The following is a 21,458-nucleotide window of genomic DNA, read 5'->3' on the forward strand; positions in this document are numbered from 1 at the left end:
AAGGACACAAGCCCTGCGAAGAAGCTACAACGAGTGCCACACAAGCATCATCCAGCGTCCATCTTTTTACGGACAATTTCGAGACAGTCGAGTCCTCGAACTGCATCAGGCTGCACTGCTGACTGTTGTCACGCTGCAGTCGCCAGAGTTGTCCAAGATGCCTCGATCAGCATTCCAGATCCGCCAACCAGCAAAGAGACAACGATTCTTGGCCGTGAGTCACCACACCGGACAGCCTGTAGACGTCTGTACAGCCTTGCTTGCCGGACTGCCTGCCGCCTGGTACCCGCAGCTGTCTCCCACCACTAACTCTGTCTCACAGGCTGTGAAGCACCCTGGAACTGCCTTGATGCTGTCGAGCACTAAGAACTTGTTCAGCACCAGGTATATTGAGGTTCTGCCCCTATGGTCATTTTCTGAAGGCCCCTAGAGACAGTTATAACCCTTTGCCCCTTTGGTTTTGAAACCAAATAGTCTTGAACTATAAGACTGAGTACTTTACCAACTACCCTCCTGTCAGTATTCAGAGTGCATCCCTTTCCCTTGTGAAACTGTCTGTCCTCTGTGTTCCTTTACAGTGTGGGTTGTAATTGTAGAGTACTAGAACTGTCTGTTGTAGTAATTATAAAGTAGATATTTTGATACAACCTTGACTGGACCGTCCCTTTTATCATTGGGTAATAATTGTATTTTTGCTGTGTTGCAACTAACCAACGATCCACGACCTTGCGGCGATAAGCCTGCTGTTCCGTCCACGTTACCAAAATTGGACAAGGAGGTCTTATAATTTACTTGTATTCAAATCTGTTCAGATCCCTTCTGGTGTACTAGAGGTGTGGGGTTGATTGATGGTTTAGAAACTGATATTCATCCCTGGACCACTGGTGCCCCGGAAGTTGGTTTGTCACAGCTATTGTGTTGGTTACAGCGCATTTATTTCTTAGAAAGAAAGGAGAGACATTCTCGGTAGATGTATGATATTGTAGGCAGTGGGGGTGTAGGCTTTGCAACTGATAGTGACTTAGTGACTTAGATGTAACTCACTTATGCAATTTTCAAGTAGTGGAATTTCCTTTGATGTTACTTTCTGCTTCCAAAATAACTGTAGCTTTGTTTCTCTTTTGCTGAATTAATGCCTATGCTTCAATGAAACCATCACTGCGTCTGATTCTTTTCCCATGAGAGCCATCTCCCATCTGCTTGTAACTTAAGGGGTAGCTTTGTTGATGTCGGGTTACTGCTGTACAACCAATAGTGTGGAACTCTCTTAAAACCCGCCTCTTCATGGAATCGCTCCTCCTCAACACCTGGGCCATCAAGTTGCCCCTCACGCCACCTGACTCGCTAGACGCCGCCCGCCACACTCCTCCCTAAACTTTGCCACTCCTCTGTATCCTACCCCTGCTGTATATCTGTTCTGTTGTTACCTCTGAAAAGCGGTCAGTTATGCATCTGTAATGCTGTACACCACTGTAAATCGCTCAGTTATGCATCTGTATTATTGTATACCTCAGTAAAGCGCTTTGTGGCTTCTCGAAGCTAGGTCCGTGCTCAATAAATACCATAATAATAATAATAATGATAAAAGTGCCTGAGAACGGTAAGACATTTTAACAGTTGAAAAGACCACACAGTGTACCTTCCTTTCTGAGGTGCCGGCTGTGTAAGAACTGAAATAACCGAGATTGTGGCACTGTGTCAAAGTACTGTAACGTGGGAGATAGCTCTGCTGTCTGTGGCCTGTAGTAAGCTGTACAATGTGGTACTACCTGAAGTACTGGTAACCAGTGTGATGCACACTCTGTCTCAGCCTGTATAGTGTGAATCTGTCCCCCAAGCTCTGTAGCCTGTAAGGTAGCTCTGCTGTCCTGAGCCTGTAATAAGCTGTATAAAGTCGTACTAGAGATATACATTCTCTGTCTCAGACCTTACCCTGCGACATCCGAGTACTCTGGCACTGTTTCCCCAAGTGCTGCAGCGCGAGAGGAAGCTAGGCTGTCCAGAGCCTCTAATAGCCTGCATGATGTGGCTCACCCTTCATGCACCATTAACCTTTGCCCGAGCCTGAATTATCCTTACAGTGGAGCACAATCTAATTGGCATCCTACAGATTCAGGCACAGTACTGCACTATGGGTGAAGAGGGGCGTTGTCTTGCAAGTGCTTCTAGTAGGACGGAAAGCATGGCTGTCGGAGGCGGCACAGTGCCTCTCCCAGGTCCTTCTAAGCACACGGTTGTCAAGGCCTGACACATCAGTTCCTGTCTAGCGTGCCCTCTACTTGCAGGTACTCACTGCTACCTCTCAGGCCCCTGCTACAGTCTAATGAACACCTGTAACTACCTCCCAGGTGCCTGGTGAGCTAGTGAGCACTGTGTGGGAATGGTGTGTAAAATGGGGGCCGGGAGGGGGCGCTTCTTCCGGCACCAGGCAGCGCACAAGGGCACTCTTACCTTGACTATCCAACATCTTCCTGCCCTACATCTGATTACCATGGCAACCAACCACCAAGGCTACATCTTGGCGAGACTACGGTGCAGAGAGACACATACAGCGACAGACACAGGCAGAGGCACAGAGGCAGACAGAATAACACACACAGACATTGGGACAGGGACATAAACGGAGAACGCTACAAGGACAGGCACATTGAAAGACACAGCCACAGATACCAGGATGTAAACAGCTGCAGGAACGCACACAGGCACAGATTCAAGGATGTACACAGGACAGAGACAGACAAGACTGACAGACAGCTAGAACCTGAGACACTGGGGGAGGCACAGCGAAAGATACAAGAATAGAAGCCGGTGCAGGGAGGTACACAGGTACAGGTCCAACGATGTCCACAGTGCAGAGACTGAGACAGACACAATGACTTACAACACAAAACGACAGCTACCTGGAGAGACACAGGGGGTGGGGGGGGGGGTGCACGGCGAAAGACACAGTCACAGATCCAAGGATGTACACAGGCACAGATCCAAGGATGTACATAGGACAGAGACAGACACAGAGACATACAAGACAGACAGCTAGAACCTGAGACACTGGGGGAGGCACAGCGAAAGATACAAGAATAGAACCCGGTGCAGGGAGGTACACAGGTACAGGTCCAACGATGTCCACAGTGCAGAGACTGAGACAGACACAATGACTTACAACATAAAACGACAGCTACCTGGAGAGACACAGGGGGGGGGGGTGCACGGCGAAAGACACAGCCACAGATCCAAGGATGTACACAGGCACAGATCCAAGGATGTACACAGGACAGAGACAGACACAGCAACATACAAGACAGGCAGACAGATAGAACCCGAGACACTGAGAGAGGCACAGCGAAAGACACAGACACAGATACAAGAATAGAAGCAGGTGCAGGGAGATACACAGGTACAGGTCCAAGGATGTCCACAGTGCAGAGACTGAGACAGACACAATGACCTACAACATAAAACGACAGCTACCTGGAGAGACACTGGGGGGGAGGGGGCACGGCGAAAGACACAGCCACAGATCCAAGGATGTACACAGGCACAGATCCAAGGATGTACATAGGACAGAGACAGACACAGAGACATACAAGACAGACAGCTAGAACCTGAGACACTGGGGGAGGCACAGCGAAAGACACAGCCACAGATACAAGAATAGAAGCAGGTGCAGGGAGATACACAGGTACAGGTCCAAGGATGTACACAGGTACAGATCCACGGATGTACACAGGACAGAGACAGACACAGAGAAATACAAGACTGACAGCTAGAACCTGAGACACTGGGGGAGGCACAGCGAAAGATACAGCCACATATACAAGAATAGAAGCCGGTGCAGGGAGGTACACAGGTACAGGTCCAACGATGTCCACAGTGCAGAGACTGAGACAGACACAATGACTTACAACATAAAACGACAGCTACCTGGAGAGACACAGGGGGTGGGGGGCACGGTGAAAGAAACAGCCACAGATCCAAGGATGTACACAGGCACAGATCCAAGGATGTACACAGGACAGAGACAGACACAGCAACATACAAGACAGGCAGACAGATAGAACCCGAGACACTGAGAGAGGCACAGCGAAAGACACAGACACAGATACAAGAATAGAAGCAGGTGCAGGGAGATACACAGGTACAGGTCCAAGGATGTCCACAGTGCAGAGACTGAGACAGACACAATGACCTACAACATAAAACGACCGCTACCTGGAGAGACACTGAGGGGGGGGGGGCACAGCGAAAGACACAGCCACAGATCCAAGGATGTACACAGGACAGAGACAGACACAGCAACATACAAGACAGGCAGACAGATAGAACCCGAGACACTGAGGGAGGCACCGCGAAAGACACAGACACAGATACAAGAATAGAAGCAGGTGCAGGGAGATACACAGGTACAGGTCCATGGATGTACACAGGTACAGATCCACGGATGTACAGAAGACAGAGACAGACACAGAGAAATACAAGACTGACAGCTAGAACCTGAGACACTGGGGGAGGCACAGCGAAAGATACAGCCACAGATACAAGAATAGAAGCAGGTTCCGGGAGGTACACAGGTACAGGTCCAACGATGTCCACAGTGCAGAGACTGAGACAGACACAATGACTTACAACATAAAACGACAGCTACCTGGAGAGACACAGGGGGTGGGTGGGGGCACGGTGAAAGAAACAGTCACAGATCAAAGGATGTACACAGGCACAGATCCAAGGATGTACACAGGACATAGACAGACACAGCAACATACAAGACAGGCAGATAGATAGAACCCGAGACACTGAGAGAGGCACAGCGAAAGACACAGACACAGATACAAGAATAGAAGCAGGTGCAGGGAGATACACAGGTACAGGTCCAAGGATGTACACAGGTACAGATCCAAGGATGTACAGAAGACAGAGACAGGCACAAAGACATACAAGACAGACAGACAGCTAGAACCTGAGACACTGGGGGAGGCACAGCGAAAGACACAGCCACAGATACAAGAATAGAAGCAGGTGCAGGGAGATACACAGGTACAGGTCCAAGGATGTCCACAGTGCAGAGACTGAGACAGACACAATGACCTACAACATAAAACGACAGCTACCAGGAGCGACACAGGGGGAGGCACGGCGAAAGATACCGCCACAGATCCAAGGATGTACACAGCACAGATACAGGCACAGAGACATACAAGACAGACAGACAGCTAGAACCTGAGACACTGGGGGAAGCACAGCGAAAGACACAGCCACAGATCCAAGGGTGTACACAGGCACAGATCCAAGGATGTACACAAGACAGACGGACAGACACAAAGACATACAAGATAACATGACATAAGGATGCACACATGCACAGTGAAACGTATGCACACAGGGACAGACACAGGCACATCATTATACTGACTACCAAAGAGACAAGGTGCATAAACAGGGGCAGCAAAAAAGACAGACACGGTGACAAATAGACACGTCATAGAAACAGAGTCAATGGCAAGCAAATTGCCAGGGCAATTTTTTGAGACATAAGAACAAAGAGGCACAGGACAAGCCCTAGGATGGGTACAGGGGAGAGACAGACACAATACACACAAGCAGAGACAGACAAAGGGAAACAGAAAGATACATAGGGAAAATGCCCGACAGAGAGAGTCAAGGACAGAAAATGAGATAGAGACGGAGGGCAGACTTTCTCAGTGCCGGTCTTTCTCTGTACTGCTCTTTGATGGGGGGTGGAGGAGTGTGTGGGGTTGGCTACGTGAATGCAAATAGATACCAAGAACTCTGCGAAGGGACTGGGACGTAATGACACGTCTGGAGTTCCTGGCGGGGAGTCCATTTGAATTTCAGAGCTCCCGCTCTTAATTTAAATTGAATCATTGCTTCGTGGCTTGTATCTCCCTTCATCCTGTTTCCTTTCCCTTCCCTCCCTCCTCCAACCCCTGATTTGGCGAGCTGCCCGCGTTTCTCTTCTGATTATAAAAGTACTTTACCGACGTTCGGCAGGGCAATCTACTTTCTGGAGTTACTTGCAGTGAGTCCATTTGAATTTCAGAGCTCCGGCTCTTAATTAAAAAAACCTTGTTGGGCTTTTGTAAATTGAACTGCCGCTTTGCGGCCTGTACCTCCCTTCTTCCTGCATCCCTTACTTTCCCTCACGCCTCCCACCCCACCCCCGACCCTTGATTGGGTGAGCTGCCCCTCTTCAGTGAATCCAGCAGGGCAGACCCACTGCCCGTTGCAGCCCCCCTGCGGCTAAGTGCGCTGAGGCAAAGGGCAGCTCCTGAAGAAGAACCAGCTCCGACCATGTTGGCCCGTGTTAGCCTGTGGTGCCTGCAGCCATCAACCGGCAGCGACTGACAAGGAAGGCGAAGTCTGAACTGGGGGACCATCAATTACTGCTCCCCATTAAACTGTCCAGCCCATCTTATTATCCTAATATTATATTATCTAAAAGCCTGTAATGGCCTCCGCATTCATATGTTAGCCACACCCAACACCTAGGCCAACTCTCACTGAGCCATATCTCACACCTAGGTAGATTGTGCTAGTTAGCCATATCTCGCACCTAGGTAGATTGTGCTAGTCAGCCATATCTCACACCTAGGTAGACTGCGCTAGTCAGCCATATCTCGCACCTAGGTAGATTGCGCTAGTCAGACAGATTGGGTCAGGTAGCAACATCTCACATCTAGGCAAATTGACCACTGTTCTACTTGCAGCAAAAGGCATTTACCCCTCTACCCCAGAACCCTAATCCTTATAGCTACTGCCTGCACTGCTATACCCCCATCTAGGAGTCTCACCTTCTTTCCACATCTCCCAAATCTAGGTGCTATTGCATTCTACTATCTATGGTTGTACCTTATTTAGGCATTTCTCCTGCTATCCAGGCGTCCCAAATCTAGGTGCTACTGCTTTTTACTGTCTACTGTTGCAACCCATTTAGGCGTTTCTCCTTTTTTACTGTCTACTGTTGTACACCCATTTAGGAGTCCCACACGCTATCCAGGTGTCCCAAATCTAGGTGCTACTGCATTTTTACTGTCTACTGTTGCAATCCCCCTTTTAGGGGTTTCTCCTGCTATCCAGATTTCCCACAACCAGGTGTACCAAACAACTGCTTTTTACTATCGACTGTTGTATGCCCATTTCGGTATCTCTCCCTCTATCCAGGTGTCCCAAATCCAGGTGCTACTGCATTTCACTACTGTGGTACCCTCTTTTAGGCGTGCACCCTGTGAAAAGCCAGAAGGTGTCTCACCCACTAGTGCCTGGGGATCTGTCATCCAGGTGGGCAGGACACGGCCATGTCCATTGGATCCAGTTCCTGGGGGTGGACCAGTGCGGGTTGATCATCTGGGTGAGGGGTCTTTGGGAGTGGGAGTGAGACACCGGATGGTGAGATGCGGTCTCCCCTTCCCTGTAACATCTTTACCCCATCCTACCCGGTAGGATATTTAGTAACTCCACCCCCCGGCCCCTCTACAACAGGAACACTTAATTAGGGAGAGACTGCTTTAAGGGAAAACAGAATAATACCCAAGCCATGTACCAGACATGTACCAAAACTATGGTCAGGCGAGATCAAGCAATTATCGACAATCGCTCATACCTGACTTGCATTACACTCCCCCACACGAATAAAAGGCAGAGCATGAGAGCACACTCTGAGCGAGGCAAAGCACACGAGATAACAGAAGTTTCGAGATGGCAGCTGAGCAAGAGGAGAAAGACGGCATAACGGAAGGGGATCGCAAGGAGGGAAATTCCCTTGACCTTTTTGACAAGGAGCCATTACTTTCCAGAGACCTCGGGAAGAGAAAGCGAAGACCAAGAAACCAGGCTGAAAAATCCTGTAATCAACACTGGGAGGATCACCAGCTGCTGTGGTACCATTCTTGACTCCAAGAACAAAGCAGCATCAGTGAAGTCAACACAGCCAGTGAGTTGGGGAGACCGATACAAGACCGGTCTGTGCTGAAGCCAAGGTTGCAAGCAGCAACATTGTATAGCGAGTGCTGGAACGAACATTATTAAAGCACGTGTGATAAGAGATGCGAGTGAAGTTAAACTGCTGAGTGATTGAACTTTAAAGCAAGCTACCTTTGACGGAGTGGTCCAGCACTGCGTGGGTGCTTAATCGAAGGTCTCTGTAAGGTATCCAGCTGAGAAGTAATAACAGTAGATACAGTTGGTCAGACTCCGGCAGAGGGAGACCAATTGAAAGAGAATGAATAAATGTGAATCGAAGTGGTCCTGCGACAGGTCGAACAAACTCCTGCGCACAGTTGAAAGTCTTCGATTTTGATGAAATAGAGTTTGGAAAATGCATGAATTTGGTCCGAGCCCGCCAGAGGAGAACAATTGAAGATTTTGTGTTAAAGTGGGTGTGAGCCTGGAGGCGGTGTGGGGGGAGGAGAGGACCCCGGGTGAACAGAAGATCACCCGAGAATTTGTACATGTGAAATCCTAAGAAGAAAGGCCCCCCACACCATCCCCAATGCATAGCCCATCATCCCAGCCTTCCACCTCACACTTGCTACACCCTACTAGTAGATCTTGGTCCGCTCAATCAAGAGTGGCACGATTGAGAGCAGGAGCAGAAAACATTGACCCACCGAAAATTCCGGATTGCCCAGGGACCCAGGTAAAACAACCTTCCCACCCCACCACACCCACTAGCTACTCACCTGCACCCTCTGCTCGCACCTCTCCCGAACAATATAGGACCCACGGCCCTAACCCACGCATCCCTTCCCCTAGTGCAGCAAGTACAGCCCTGGCCAAAACCCCAAACTCCACAGCCCCCCCACTCTCGCCCACACCTCATGGGCCACACGAACGTTAAGGAAATACCCAGACCAAGGCCACCCCAGGCCCCTCCTAGCATCTCCCATTCTCCAACCCAGTTACCAAATTCTGTCACCTCGCTATAGAGACCAAACCTTCCCGCTGGCACCTAGCCCGGTACTAGCCCTATTCCCCTCTTTGCCCATCCCCCCATTTCCACCTGTACACCCCCACAGCTTCCCCCCACACCTTCCACCACCAACACTTTGCCCCAACCCACCCCGACCAACCACTTTCCCCCAATGCCCTCCGTCCCCTGGTTCCACACCCTCCGCCAAAACCCAGCCACCCCTCCTCCACTCCCACTCCTCCTGCCAGTCCAGTTCCAACCTGACCCGTAATGCACTTGCAAGCAAACCCCACAAACTCTCCTGCACACTCATCAACGCCAGGTCAGCCTCCAAAAATGAATTCCAAACTTTGACCTCATCACAGAGACCTGGCTCGTTGACGATTAGGAGCCCATTACACACAAGACCTTCCGACACAGGTACAACCTTATTGTTTGGAACAGATTGCAAAGGGGTGGAGGATGTGCAATAATACACAAACACCAATTCCCACTAATAATTAAGAACACCTCAGCCAACACCACAGAGTATGAATTCCTTCTGGTACAACTCCAACTCTCACCCTCTGGAGAACCACGCCCACAGCCCAGAACAAAACCACCCTAGCAAGACTAACCAGAGCGTACAGACTAGAAATCAGAAAAGCCAAGAAAGAATTCTATGTGAACAGAATCCTAAACTCTCACAACCCAAGCAAGGAACTGCAAAGAATAATTTCCGAATTCAACTCCCTGGCCAGCTCTAACCGCCCCCCCCCCCCCATTTCCCAATCCCTATGTGACACCTTATCAGAACACTTCCACAATGTCGCTATCGACAGACACTCAGCCATCATCTCTAAAGTGGTACAAATGCCCCCACCACCCTCAGCCTGACACCTATCGAAACCCCCCTTAGCTACAAACATTCACCTCTTTCTCTCCAATCTCATATCAGGAGTGCCTCTCGCTCCTAGCACAAAGCCTCTCATCAGGCTCTCCTGAGGCCCCCTGCCGGCTCACCCTCCTAAAACATATCCTAGCCTCCATCTGTGCAGGCAGTATCGCACGCTCAATCCTCAATGACTCCCCAACATTGCAAACCTTCCCGGAGCCCTAAAAGCCTCCTACTTCAAACCCCTCCTCAAAAAACCTACATTTCCCCCAGAACTACCGGCCAATCTCCAACACCCGCTTCATGGCCAAACCTATGGACCACACAGTGTACAAGCAGCATGGTCTTTTCACTGAAGCCAACAACCTCCTGGACCCTGTGCAATCTGGCTTCAGACTTCTCTGAGGAACGGAATCCTCCCTAGTGTCCATCTGGGATGACCTAAAATGAACAGCTGATGCAGAAGGCTGCGCTCTACTCATTCTTCTTAACCTCTCCACCCCTTCCATACCATAGACCACACCATCCTCCTAGACAGGCTACACGCATTAGGAATCATAGACATAGCCCTCTCTTGGATCTCCTTTCATCTCTAATCGCTCACAAATCATGCTCCACCACCCGTTCACTGCCCCACTTCATGACCAGTAACAAAAGGGGTTCCACAAGGAGCATCCCTAGCTCCCATGCTCTTCAACATCCATCTAAACCCTTTGCCCATATTCATACGCTCTCACCATCGTACCTACTACAACTACGCAGACAACACCCAGATCACCCTTAAAATCCCAAAATCGCCGAGCCCCAACTGTCCAGATCTGTCATCATGCCGCTTGGATATCGACTGCTGGATGACTACCAACCACCTCATCCTCATTCCGGGGAAAACAGAAATCCTAGTCTGTGGGAAAACATCACTTCTCCCCCAACCTATTCCCTGGCCGCAATCCCTAGGCCCCCCACCGGCAACCTTCAACTTGGTGAAAACTCTTGGATGCACACTGGATATTAGATATGTCATTTATAACGCACCTGTACACAAGTGTTTCTAGGCGTGACAAGACAAGGGAGGGAAGGCAGAGGGAGGACAAGACAAATGATCTTACTAGGCCTTGTGTCATTCAGATCGCACAAGTGTGACAATGCAAAGTGCAGGAGGAAGGGGAGGAGGAAGTGCCAGGGATAGGGGAGGGGGAAGTGCCAGTGAGAGAGAGGGAATGAAGTGCATTCAGGGCAGCATTGCTCTGGGTAAGTGCAAGGAGGCAGGGGACTGTAGAGGAAGAAGTTACAGCTCCCAGAGTTCATGGTGGGCCCAGAGGCAGTGCAGGGGAGATTGGTCATGGAGGAGCCTGGTACCCCGTGAGACCCTGAGCGTAGCCAAGTGACCAGAAGGAGCAGCAGACAGGTCGGTCAGCGAGGGAGGAATACATTTATCCCTCTCCCAACAAGTGAACTCCGTTTCCAGGACCTGTTTCTTTCACCTATGCATTCTCAGGCGTATCTTCCCTAACCTCACCTATCCTCAGCGTGTCTCCGCTACCATCTCCATGATCCTCTCCGGCTTAGACTATGCAAACTGCCTTTACCCAGGCACACCAGTGTTTCAGCTAAGAAAACTGCAAAGAATCCAAAACGTTGCAGCCCGCCTGCTCATTAGCCTACCTCCCAGAAAACACCTTAGCCCCACACTAAGAGTCCTCCAATGGCTCCCCATTGGTTGACGCACTACATTTAAAGCCATGTGCATCACCCACCGGGCCATCCAGAACATGGGGCTGGAATTCTTTCAAGACAAAGTCACATGCTACCACCCCTCAAAGACTCTCAGATCACGCACAGCATCCCTCCTAGTGGTCCTGCATTACAACTCCTCCAGACTGGGCAGATCATCCTTCTCCGTCCAAGGGCTGATCATCTGAACTCCCTACCCCTACACATTCACAATATTGACAATCACCTTCCATTTTGAAAGGCCCTCAAATCCTAGCCCTTCCCTCCCCCCTCTTGAAATGCTCCCCCACTCTACCCTCTACGCAAACAGAAACGCTGACCCAAACACAACAACACTCCTATCATCTGATACCTCACAGATGCCAGGAGCATTCGCAGTGGCACACCGTGACAAACCCCTCGTCCCCAAACATAACAACACTCCTACCCACCAATACCCAACGGATATCGGCAGCATTCGCAGAGGCACAGCGCAAAAAAACAATTCAATCCACCCTCAACCTCTGCACCCTTAACCCTCTGGCCCCTCTCCAACTGCTCAGACATTCGTTCCAGGGACACCACGAACAGCGAGACCAGCCGCTCGCATTGGACCAAGAAAAAAAGAAACTGCAGTCGAACTTCATCCAAGCCTAAGGTAGGAATACCTTACACCAGGCCACACGCACAGCCACCCATCCATGTACACTAGAATGCAGGTATGAATACGCTATTCATACCAAAAACTGGAAAGCACTCCCTACCGCCTTAAGGAATGAAAAATCATACCATGCCTTCCGTAGACTACTAAACACCACGCTGTTTAACTAACCACTCCTGACCTGTCCTAATGTATTTTCACACTGTATGTAAATAACCTCAAATGTATGAAAATATGCATCTATGCTCTGCTTTGTATCTGTATATTCACCATGTATGTCTGTAACAAGTAAGACTGCTTTCAGCGCCACGATGCCCCCGGGCAGATGCGCGCCCTATAAATCCAAATAAATAAATAAATATTCTGGTCTAGCAGCAAAAATTGCTGTCCACACTGAAACCTCTTACGCACCTCTGCCATTAGTATACAGCAACAACCAATGAAAAGAAAATCGGTCTAGCTGGGCACACAACGGAACTTTAGCACTAGCACTCTATCTTAAACCACCAATAGCACCCACCCAGGTGCTGACCTCTGGGTTGCTCACTGGAGCTCTGGGTTGCTTACTGGAGCCTAGCCAGCCAACCTCAGTCCTGGCCCGGCAAAAATGCACACAAGCATATTTTAATTTAAAACTCTTAGAACCTCCTGTACATGGATCGCGGTCACTGAGGGCGTTTCAACCACAAAGCGCATTGAGGCCATACAAATGGGAAAAGGGCGCTATATAATTGACGAATACAATAGAATACAATACAATACACACTGACAGGCACACAGAGACACATTGAGAAAGAAAGATACAGAGAGAGAGGGAGGGAGGGGAGGAGGGAGAGCAGCAGAGAGAGGGAAGGAGGGACAAAGGAAGAGAGACAGAGAGAAGGAAAGATCCTTGGCAGGCTATAGCAAAGCTCCAGAAACGTTGCGGTTCATTGGTTTGGGTGTTCTGATGTGGCTTCGGCCAGCATGTGGTATGTTATAACCTTTTTTTTTTTATTTATTATCTCTTAGCTTGTATCAACAAACGTTTAGCTATATACAACAGTTATTTATCCCCATTACATTCATTAAAACAGCCTTTCATCAGTTATTATCTACAAACTTTTATACAAATTTAAATTCTCAAAACATTTGAATCATCAATAGAATATTAAACTAAAATGCTGCCCACTAAATGTTTTCGCCCGCCATGCATCAAGTGATAGTGTTAGGTGGTACTTTATAAATGTATCTAAAAGGAAAGCACGCTTTTCAGCAGCCAAGTGTCCACACTGAGCAAGGATATGTTGTGTGTCTTCCAATTCATCAGCATCTTCACAGAAGCGACAACAACGCCCTTTCCTTTCCCCTTTTGCTCTTATCCCCCAAACCTCTCTTAACACCAACAGATCGTAGACGACCCGAGAAACATACAATAACAACTGAAGGAAATAGATAGACATGATGGCAGGCACAGAAACAGCGGAAAGGCAATAGAGAGAGTAGCACAAGAACAGACATGATTTGTTCTTCTAAGACCCTTCCTTGACAGTGCCTGGCCTCAAACATTGATTATTGGTTTTTCTAACACACTTTTGTCGGTGCACATGTGTTTCTTATCTGTGGTACCCCAACTACCAGCTCCTTCCCTATGGCCACATGATTCTCCTGCCGATTCCACACTCAGCTAAGCGCTCTTCCATTATAACTACGCTCTGTGGGGGACATATTCAGTGACCTCACCTCAGGGCCCTACATGTCAGTGAGCTAGATTAACCACATGGTTTCATGCAGCATTCAAGCCAAAGACAAGTTGCTGTCTCCTGTTCAGGAGCCTTACAGGACCATGGGCACATCATGCACCAACAATCGCACCACAACCTGCAATGCAACACTGTGCGTCAAAGCCCACCCTACTTCAGTGATCAGCTGACAATAAGAATTGCTCACTTCCATTCTACAGCCCCTGGTCATGCAGTCGCCCACCTCACATGTACCCTTACTAGTTTAGCTCACTTTAAGAAGGCTCTCTCTTTCTATTCCAATTGCCACATGGAGCAGGAGGGGAGCCAGTTATTACTCAATGAAAGAAGACGCCTAATACTAATACAGACCTCTGATATCTACTATGTCTTGCTTTCCAGAAATGTCATTAGTCCAGTATTGTTAGTGGTACACAGCAAATAGATACTTCTCTTAATACCCTCATGAACATGGTTACGCTAAATGAGCACAGAAGGGCCGATGGGCTGGTTGAGCTAATTTATTAAGACCTAGTCAAAGACCTTCACTACGGCTAAAGTCCCAGAGCAGGACACCACCTCTTTTCAAGCTTCTAACAACCTTAGCGTGATCTGGACAATACTGGTGCACCACCCAATAGGGAAAGATGGAGAGTGATTAGTGCAGCCTGACCCTCAGGTGGGACTTGGGCATCTATGAAGGGACCAGTGGCTAATAACTGGAAGAGTATGGTGGGCGAGATGAAGAATTATCTCAGTTGAGGGTTTCCCTCGGTCAGACCACTATTGCTCTTCTCAGGAGAACCAAATGTGAGTACGCCAAATATTTATTCTCCAGACTTGCTCACTCCCACGCCTCCCTCAATAGCTACACGCAGTAGGGACAAGCATCATTTTCTTAAGACCGGTCTGCTTGGATCCCTGCTTGGTCCACATGCAACTGTCCATGTCTCAATGTCACTTGCTTGTGAGATCTCCCCTGGGGTACGCAGGTATAGCTGGGTAGTCCTTTCAGATATGAGGCCCATCACAGCTGGAGATAATGTGTTCCAAAAGCCTGAAATGTAATTGCAATCCTGTATTGTGTGGGATTATCTCTGATTAGACATCTTCCCCTGAGATCTTAACTAATTGTGTGTATTAAAGAACGCAACAGATAATCAGTGTAGTGAATAATTAGCAGATTGTAGATCAAGATAGAGTTTATCTCAGAAGGTATATAGAGACCAGGTGAGTGATTAGAGACAATGAAGCAAATTCATAGTTTCAATGCAGGCCTTATTTTGTGGTGTTTGTGCTGAGGAGAGTTAGCTACGCGTGACTTATTGATCAGTGGAGTGAAATGCCATCCATGGTTGACCACTTACATGGGTCATCCAGAAAATGTGTGAGGGCAAATCTCATAACCAGCGTCCTGTGGAACCTAACAGGTAGAGCCATTCTCCTTAGGAAAGCAGGGTCACATGGTGCTCTACCTAAGCCTCTCCAGTCAAGCTTAATTACTGTAAGCAGCTCTGCTGATTTCCTCAAGATTTGTATGTAAGCAACAGAGGCTTGCCACACTACTAGAACCCAGGGGGCAAGTCCTCCTTTCATGCAGTGGTGCAAGATACAGATCCAGTGGTGGAGGGCTTAGGGAGGTGGTTGCCCTCTTTGGGCCCATCTCTATTTCCCAGTCTGCAGCCAGGCACCAGCTTGGCCAAATCCTTTTACACTGTTGAAGCCAATCATAAGGATTAGCACTGGATTGCTGTGGCTGCTATTTACAGGCTCAGCGCAATTCAGCTCAGTTTGATAAGGAACCAAAATTCAGACTTGGCCTTCCAACACATATGACTTCCTCTGCCTTCAGCCCACCACCACCTCCAAGCTTTCTGAATCCTGGTATGCAACCTGGTGTGGACTAGAGGCAAGCCGCCGGAAGCAGCATCCTGGGTGGAAAGGTATGTTTATTTGGAAATAAATGTTAGGGTTTATATGTGTGCATGTGTGTTTCGAATGTAAGCATGCATATATGTATTAGTATATGGAATCTGACAGTGTGTATGTGAGTGCAACTGCATGTTATTGTTTGGTACGGGAGAGCATACATGCACCGCATAATCTATGTGTTGTGGGTGAAATACTTTGAAAGGCTTTTAATGGGGAATACTGGTGTATTTTACATGGAAAATATTTTAGAGTGGGAATGTTGGCATAGGTTGTGAGTGACATGAATACATTCCACAATTTCTCAATTCTGTCGTATATTGATGGCATGACATCATGAAAGTATGTTACAATATGAATGCTGGCATATATTGTGGGTGCAACATCAAGAAGGTTTGTTGCAGTGGCAATCCAGGTCTATATTGTGGGCCTGGGCATCATGAAAATATCTTTAAATGATTGTGTGTACTATTTGTGACATTACATCTATTGGGTTGTGTCTTGTGTTACCCTACAGAACAATTTAGAAATTATTTAGACATTTACCATATTTTTCTCAAACATTGTGTTGTAAAAAATGCAATTTGAACTCGCTATTTTTAAAAGAATGTTGGGGTAGAATACTCTTATGGACCCTACTACTTGGGAGTGACTCGCAATGCTCTGTCGATTGTGCAAATTTAGGGATAATATTAATGCCCCGCCACTAAAAACTTTAATTATCGGCCACTGGTCTTGAATTGTTTAGAATGCCAGTGCTCCTGCACGAACCACCTACCCTCTAGCACCAGACTCTGCCCCAAGCCCTGCCTGGAATAATACAAACACATCTAAATTGCATTCCATCTTCTTATTGTCATAACATCTATCTGATTACATTAAGCCTTTTTCATTTTTCTAGTGGTACAATATTGGCTTCCTGCTGCATCCACCACACACAAAGTCAGCAAAAGTAACTCCACATGTTAACAAGACAGTGCCCAATTCCTGGAAGCTCAACACCCGTTCCCACTCTTCCTGCTATTTATCCACCAGTGAAATGATATCCACTTGTGTCTTGCCCCTGATCTTCGTGTACATCCAACTATCCCCCTTATTGTGGACATTGAGAGAGGTGTCTGTCTCATCGTCTCCTCTAATCAAACAGTAATGACAGGGTTGGCTATTTCCATGTAACGCGCGCACCTTTAGGGCATAATGGGTCTCTATTCCCTAGGCTCTGGCCACGTATGAATACATAGGGAGTTTTGGAACATCTGTCAGAAAACGGATGCAACTAGATACCCAGCTGTTAATTTCAGATAGTACATGTTCTTTATGTAGTTCATGGAAAGGTGCTAAGATGGTGGTTACTGGTGACAGAGCAGTAAATTGGATGTTCAATTTTCAGAAATGGGAAAGCATCTGAGGGGATATCAGTAGAATTCATAAATTGAAAAAGCTACAGAAATGGTGAAGCGCTGGGTTCTGCCGTAACCATGTTCCATGCTTTGGGACCATGATTCTAGTGCATTATAATTAGAACAAAACAACCTGCAGACTGTCTCGATCCCATGCACTTGTATGGATTGAGGTCCTTATGTATCTGGCGAGTCTTGAGAAAGCATCGCCTCAACTGGATAACGATTGTAAAAATATCAATAGACTTGGCACAAATGTCTTGATGCATATGGTACCAGATCATCTAAAATGCATACTTTTTGTCTTGACTGCACTATTCCCTTGATCAGTAACAGCTTATTAACATTGGCTCTGATGACTACGTCACTACATCATACAGTTCTGGTTCTATGTTCATTCACAACAGTGTTTTTTTTCGATAGGTGATATGCAGTATTTGTTTTCTTTGAAAAAACAAATCGAAAAAACATTTTATTTTATTTTTGGGGGGTCCGACCACAAACCCATTGCTCCCCTATTAATGTTGCACTATTCACTACCCCTCCACCCCGTATATACCCTTACCCACAACCCCTATATTTTTCATGAGCTTTCATGAAGAAAACAAATTTGGCAAAAAATCCATCGAATGAAACACTGTCGATGAATGAACATCATATCTACAGTTCTTGCTCTTAGATTTTGAGTGTTCTGTCGAGAAGCCAATACTTACCTTATATACATACTTGCTTTTCTCAATGTCATAGGTGCATGCTACGTCTAAATTCAAGATTCCTGGGTGTGAACTTCACTCCCTCATGATATGTGTTCTAGTTCCAACAGGCTTACTTTTTAGACACACATTAGACACACATGAAAACTTGGATATGTCCTAATTAGACTGCCTTAACCTGTTCTGTTTTCAAATGACTGTTATACAGCACTGTCCCACTCTGTGCTATGAGTACATTGTCATCATGATAACACACCTAAGAAAATACTTCTAACAAATCACAGAGATGGGACAGGTAAACAAACAGTGACAAACTCAGGAAAAGAGATAGACCAAGTGACGTAGACAAAGGAACAAATATAGTGACAACGTGAGAGATATGGTGACACAGGACAAAACTGAGATAGATACCTGAGCGTCATTTTGCTGCACATTTTCCTGGGCTCCCACCAGTTCAGTCTCAATCTGTTCCAGCCGGGAAGCTCGAATCTGCAGAGATTGGATCAAAGAGTGCATGGTGAAGCTCATCAACCGGACCGTACAGGGTAAGGATCGACAATTACATGCTCACTGATGAAATGGTGCAAAAGAAAGATCATCGACACCCAGTGTGTAGGGATATGCTTTTGATCCAGGAAGTGCAGTTCCATGATCCCTAGCCACAGAGTGCCGACTGAGACTTAAGGTGTGCAGAGTGGGTTTAAAGGACCAAATGGTGAACGATGAGGCTCATTAACAAATTAACATAGCCAGGCGTCAGGGACATGGATCAAAGAGGGCCACCTGGGCATGGCCAATATCAAGGAACGCATGGTGAGGCTTAAGGAGCAGCGTGTGCTGGGTAAGGTCAAATGACTAAAGTGTACAAGGCGGGGATTATGAACCCAGGAGATACAAGTGAGTTTCGGATGTGTGAACCAAAGAGTAGAGGGTAAAGCTATTGGACCAAATAGTTTGGGGTGAGGCAATAAAGCTAAAAGTGCAGTGTGAGGTTCATAGGATATAAAGTAGAGAATGAGATGCGTAGACCGAGAACCACTGAATGAAGAACATAAACCAGAGAGGGCACCATTGCATGAACCAAAATGTGCATCAGGAGGTCTATTGATGAAAACATGTAGCGTGAGTTTCATGGACCAAAGAGAGGAGGCTCTGGTCTGCAGACCGTCCCAAGTCACCCAAACCTCTGCCTTTGTCCCTTTCTCAGCAGAACCATGGAAGTGGCAAGAAGTTGGGGAACAGCATGGTATGGTGTAAGATTCTGGGCAGTACGCAGTACCTGAGCCCTCTGCACCATCTCATCAGATGTCCCGAACCTCTCCTCCAGCAGAGAGCGGATATGCCGAGACTCGAACTCAAGCTGCTGTCTGATCAAATCCATCTGCATAGAGAACTGTAGGGGTGAAGGTGACAGGGGAAGAAGAGGGAGTCAGAAAGTAAGAGAGAAACAAAAAAGTGAGGGTAAAAGCAAGACAGCGATGATAGACAATCGGGGGGAAGAGAGAGAAGGTGATTGATATGGGTGTGATATGTGGAGAGACAAGAAAGTGTACAAACATGGAGATGAGAATGAAAGATGAACGAGAAAGCAACAGATGTATAAGAGAAAAAGAAAAGAAGACAGTGACATCAGAAGAGTCTCGAAGTAAAGTCACATGTGCAACACGCCCAACTAGTAAGAAAAGGTACAGAGCTAGACAGGTGCAAAAAGTCCCCTCACAGTCTAACAACCATATATATAAATACGTGTGTGTGTGTGTATGTGGTTGTGTGTGTATACAAGAATATACATAGCTGTAGATATATAAAAACACGTTAGTTAAGAGAGAGTGAAGGTGATGTGATTTATCGCAACAAAATCCTTGAAATTCAGCAGGTGTGAGAAGTGATTTGCATCTTAACTCAGCGGCCCCCTCCCTGGAAAGCACATGAGCACATTCAGCACATCGCAGAAAGTATTCAAGATGAAATACAAAATGACCTCATGGGGGATATCAACGGGTAAATATCTTTGTCAAATGATTATCAGTCATATTACACCAGAATTTGATATATTTGTATAAACCACTGCACATTTTTAAAGTAGCAAAAACACACTTACAGCATAATTACAAAGTATGCGTAATTATCATACTACATAAGTCGCTCTTCTTTTACTTGTCTTTTCAATGTGCCTGTTTATTTCAGGAGCCTGGATGGGTTTCATTTGAATGTAAAAAAGATACAGGCTGCAAAAATACTGTTACGGGTAACTAATACTTCTCTTTTGCTGCATATGGCCGTTTTAGATCCACGTGGTATGAATTGATTATTAGGAAGTTCCTTTCGCGAAGAGGGTGGAGGTTTGCTATCTTTTTCAAATCTGCTTTAGGTGCAGCCTTCCCTATGCAAGCGTCTGCACTGGCTTGGTTATCACTACAAAGGGTTACTGTAAGTATGAGAGGGGTCCTTGTAACCACTTTGCTGATTGTACTTTTGCTGAATAAGCAGCAGTTATGCTTCTTACTTTTGTACAGTGAGTTGTTAGTATCTTATTAGGTCATTTATAGCCTTCCTGGGCGCATCGCACTAGATGGTGTAGCTTTAGTCACAGTTGCTCACACCTTTTAATGGGTGAATGGCAGAAAGGATTGACTTGTTTTCCTAAGTTTGTTTTTATCACGTCAGGTGTACATCATACATGACAGCGTATGTAACCTGTTATGTGAAGTAGTCTGTGAATCTTTAAAGAACATACCAATACTTTGATTAATATGAAACTTAAGAACAACTTTAGTCATGAATCACTGGTTCTGTTTGACCCTCATGTTATCATTGTGAAAGCATAGACGGCTTTCATTCAAAGATGAGGCATGTGGCAACTTACATTTCTTCTTGAAATGAGTGCTGTAGTCAAAGCTACATTGGTGCATAAGTACTTTACATCAGACTTGTGCTTTGGCTCAAAGGATGGATACCAGAGGCAATATAAAACCACATTTTAATGTGATTCTTAGTTACCGGCACTCTCCACCACATGATGTTCTGTTGTGAAGTGGTACAGGCTTCCAGTGCTACTGGGTGCACCATAAGTGAGTATCGGATAGCTTGTGTTCAGACATGTGTATTACATAAATGCCAATATGTTTCCCTTCACATTGCAAACCTTTTGCTCTAGTTAAAATAACGATATGATGGGTTATTTATAACGTGCTTAATACTCAGTGGTGTCTAAGCACGGACCTGGGGATCGAACCTGTGTTGCTCTGTGTTCTCTTGCTTCCAAAGGCGAGCATCTTGCCCCTGAGCTATCCTCCTGAGACGACAGAAGCTAATGTTTGGTGCTCTTAAATATATTCATGCAATCGTGTGGTAATAATGAGTGGCCAATGACCCCAGGTGTGAGGCCTCCAGGGTCAATGTTTCTACTCTGTGATGTTTTATTTTACATAACTTGGGTTAATAGTGCCTGAGGCTGCTTTAAATTAATATTTGGTGCTACTGAAAATTACATTAGATGGGAGTACCAAACGTGTCTGGCCTATGTT

General features: G+C 46.8%; 1 protein-coding gene across 5 annotated transcripts in view; it reads right to left on the bottom strand.

The window, feature by feature from the left end:
• Window positions 1-21,458, bottom strand: part of APC2 (APC regulator of WNT signaling pathway 2) — a 423,162-nt gene that overhangs the window by 99,821 nt on the left and 301,883 nt on the right. For 4 of the 5 annotated variants that reach the window (XM_069646741.1, XM_069646740.1, XM_069646732.1 and 1 more), the window contains 2 exons: window positions 19,211-19,324; window positions 18,343-18,420 (listed from right to left, as the gene is read on the bottom strand). In XM_069646741.1, the coding sequence (XP_069502842.1) occupies window positions 18,343-18,420; window positions 19,211-19,324 (192 nt within the window). The remainder of the gene's footprint in view (window positions 1-18,342; window positions 18,421-19,210; window positions 19,325-21,458) is intronic. The other variant, XM_069646734.1, reaches the window with a different exon arrangement.

The sequence above is a fragment of the Ambystoma mexicanum genome, chromosome 1p, assembly GCF_040938575.1.
Source record: "Ambystoma mexicanum isolate Mex_15411 chromosome 1p, UKY_AmexF1_1, whole genome shotgun sequence".
In the NCBI taxonomy this organism is placed as follows: Eukaryota; Metazoa; Chordata; class Amphibia; order Caudata; family Ambystomatidae; genus Ambystoma; species Ambystoma mexicanum.